Below are 2,125 nucleotides of genomic sequence, written 5' to 3'. Positions count from 1 at the left end.
AAATGCTTGTAGATAGATGTCATGTATATGGATACTTGTGCCTTGTCGGCCTATGGTTTGAGTGTACATATAATCATGTCGGCCTTATAGGCATGTATGTCACATTTATAAGTTTGTATATCATGTTAGGTCATCCTATGTCGAGTATTCCCTCATGTTTTATTCTGGTAATCTCATGAAGACCCTTCTAGCTCATTTACCCATGATGGTATGATAAGAAAGATATGTTATGTTGGTACTCGGCTGAGTAAGGCACCGGGTGCCCATAGCGGCCCTGCGATTTGGGTCGTGACAGTAGGGGTATGGCACGGCCAGCCAGTTCTGCAGCTACTTCATCCACGACACCTCCTCTAGCTCTAGGTACTCCAGCAACCGCAGGGCATGGTGCAACCAGGGGTGGTGCACAGGGTTCGGGAGGACCTAGCAAGTTCTACGCTATGAGGGGTCACCAGAATTCGGAGACTTCTCCAGATGTTGCCACAAGTATATTGATTATCCAATCTCTTGATGTGTATACTCTTATAGATCCTGGTTCCACCTTGTAATATATCACTCCTTATGTTGCTATGGAATTCAAGATAGAATCGGAAGAGCTTCATGAGTCGTTCTCTGTATCTACTCCAGTTGGTGAGTCTATTGTGGCTACGCAGGTTTATAGGGATTGTACTGTCACAATTCATTATCGATATACCACGGCCGATCTCGTTTAATTGGTGATGGTGGATTTTAACATGATTATGGGTATTGACTGGCTTCACTCATGTTATGCCAAGCTTGATTGCCGAACCAGAACCGTTAGGTTTGAATTTCCAAATGAGTCAGTAATTGAGTGGAAGTGGGATGATGTCATGCTAAAGGGTAGGTTTATTTCTTACCTTAAGGTAGCAAAGATGATTAACAAAGGTTGTATTTACCATTTGGTCTGGGTCACGGACACTTATGTTGAGGCCCCTACACTTGAGTTTGTGCCAATTGTGAATGAATTTCCAGAGGACTTTCCTGATGAGCTCCTTGGGATCCCACCAGAAAGGGAGATTGATTTTGGGATTGATGTGATACCAAGCATGCAACCTATCTATTCCACCCTACCGGATGGCACCAACATTATTGAAGGAACTAAAGGAGCAGTTGAAGGATTTGTTAGAGAAGGGTTTCATCCGGCCGAGTGTGTCTCCTTGGGGCGCACCGGTTCTCTTTGTAAGGAATAAAGATGGGTCACTGAGAATGTGTATTGACTATTGACAGCTCAACAAGGTCACAATCAAGAATTTATACACATTGCCAAGGATAGATGACTTGTTCAATTAGTTGCAAGGTGCTAAGTATTTCTCCAAGTTTAAGGCCCCGTAAACATTTACCTAAAACTCGGGGTTTCGTAGTGCCGAGGTAGGCTAACATGTTCGAACCCATGCATGATTCCGCCCCAATATTAAGACATCCTAGATCCATGATTTCACTCGTGTATGGTTGAAGTTAAGTAGCCTTACCGCGACCTTTCCCTCCCCACTTTAGGTGGATGTTTCAGATTTTGGCACATATCATGAACATATTAATTTGAAGGAAAAGTCTATCATATATCTAGTCCCCTCACATAGGATAACAGTCGGGAAGGGTTAAGCTTCCAGAGTAATAACCTCACAAGTGCTCAACCACTTTTTCAACCTCTTAGGCTTGGGGCGTATATTCCTTGTGTCAAATACTATTAAGAGCGTAATGCAACTTCATGTATTTTTGAAACCTCTATCACATTCATGGTGCAAGAATCCTCTCATTTTGAGTTAAACTGACATTTCCCTACACTCAAGGAGGCATTTTATGTCACATACTTGGATATTTCTCCTTAAGGCTTACTATTGTCGAATGAAGCACATATGGAATAAAACAATTGCTACTACCCCTCTCATAACTCATCGTCTTCCAGGAATAACTGATGCTAATGTCTTCATCCTCCCGATCATGCCTCCCATATCTCACATGTCTAATAAGACTCACTTCTTTTAGATCTCAGGATCATGTACATGGTTCCTACATTATCAATGTGTACTTGTTAATTCTAGGTCTCATTTGTCGAATCAATGATGCAATCACAATAATTAACCATATCAGCGCTATTGGTAGTAAACTT

The 2,125-nt window shown here is 42.0% G+C and overlaps 1 protein-coding gene across 1 annotated transcript; it reads left to right on the top strand.

Moving 5' to 3' along the window:
• The first annotated feature begins 737 nt into the window (after positions 1–737).
• On the top strand, positions 738–1,308 carry LOC138894013 (uncharacterized). Its single transcript, XM_070178686.1, has 2 exons — positions 738–1,139; positions 1,246–1,308. The coding sequence occupies exons 1-2, from the start codon at positions 738–740 to the stop codon at positions 1,306–1,308; spliced, it is 465 nt and encodes a 154-aa protein (XP_070034787.1).
• The last annotated feature ends 817 nt before the right edge of the window (positions 1,309–2,125 follow it).

Source organism: Nicotiana tomentosiformis, chromosome 6 (genome assembly GCF_000390325.3).
Source record: "Nicotiana tomentosiformis chromosome 6, ASM39032v3, whole genome shotgun sequence".
Taxonomy (NCBI): Eukaryota; Viridiplantae; Streptophyta; class Magnoliopsida; order Solanales; family Solanaceae; genus Nicotiana; species Nicotiana tomentosiformis.
This window is presented reverse-complemented; position numbering and strand designations above follow the sequence as displayed.

Coding starts and splice junctions, on each gene's coding strand:
- LOC138894013 (XM_070178686.1), top strand. CDS start 738: ATGGGTATTGACTGGCTTCACTCATGTTATGCCAAGCTTGATTGCCGA. Junction 1,140..1,245: donor AAGGAGCAGTTGAAGGATTT/GTTAGAGAAGGG, acceptor GACTATTGACAG/CTCAACAAGGTCACAATCAA.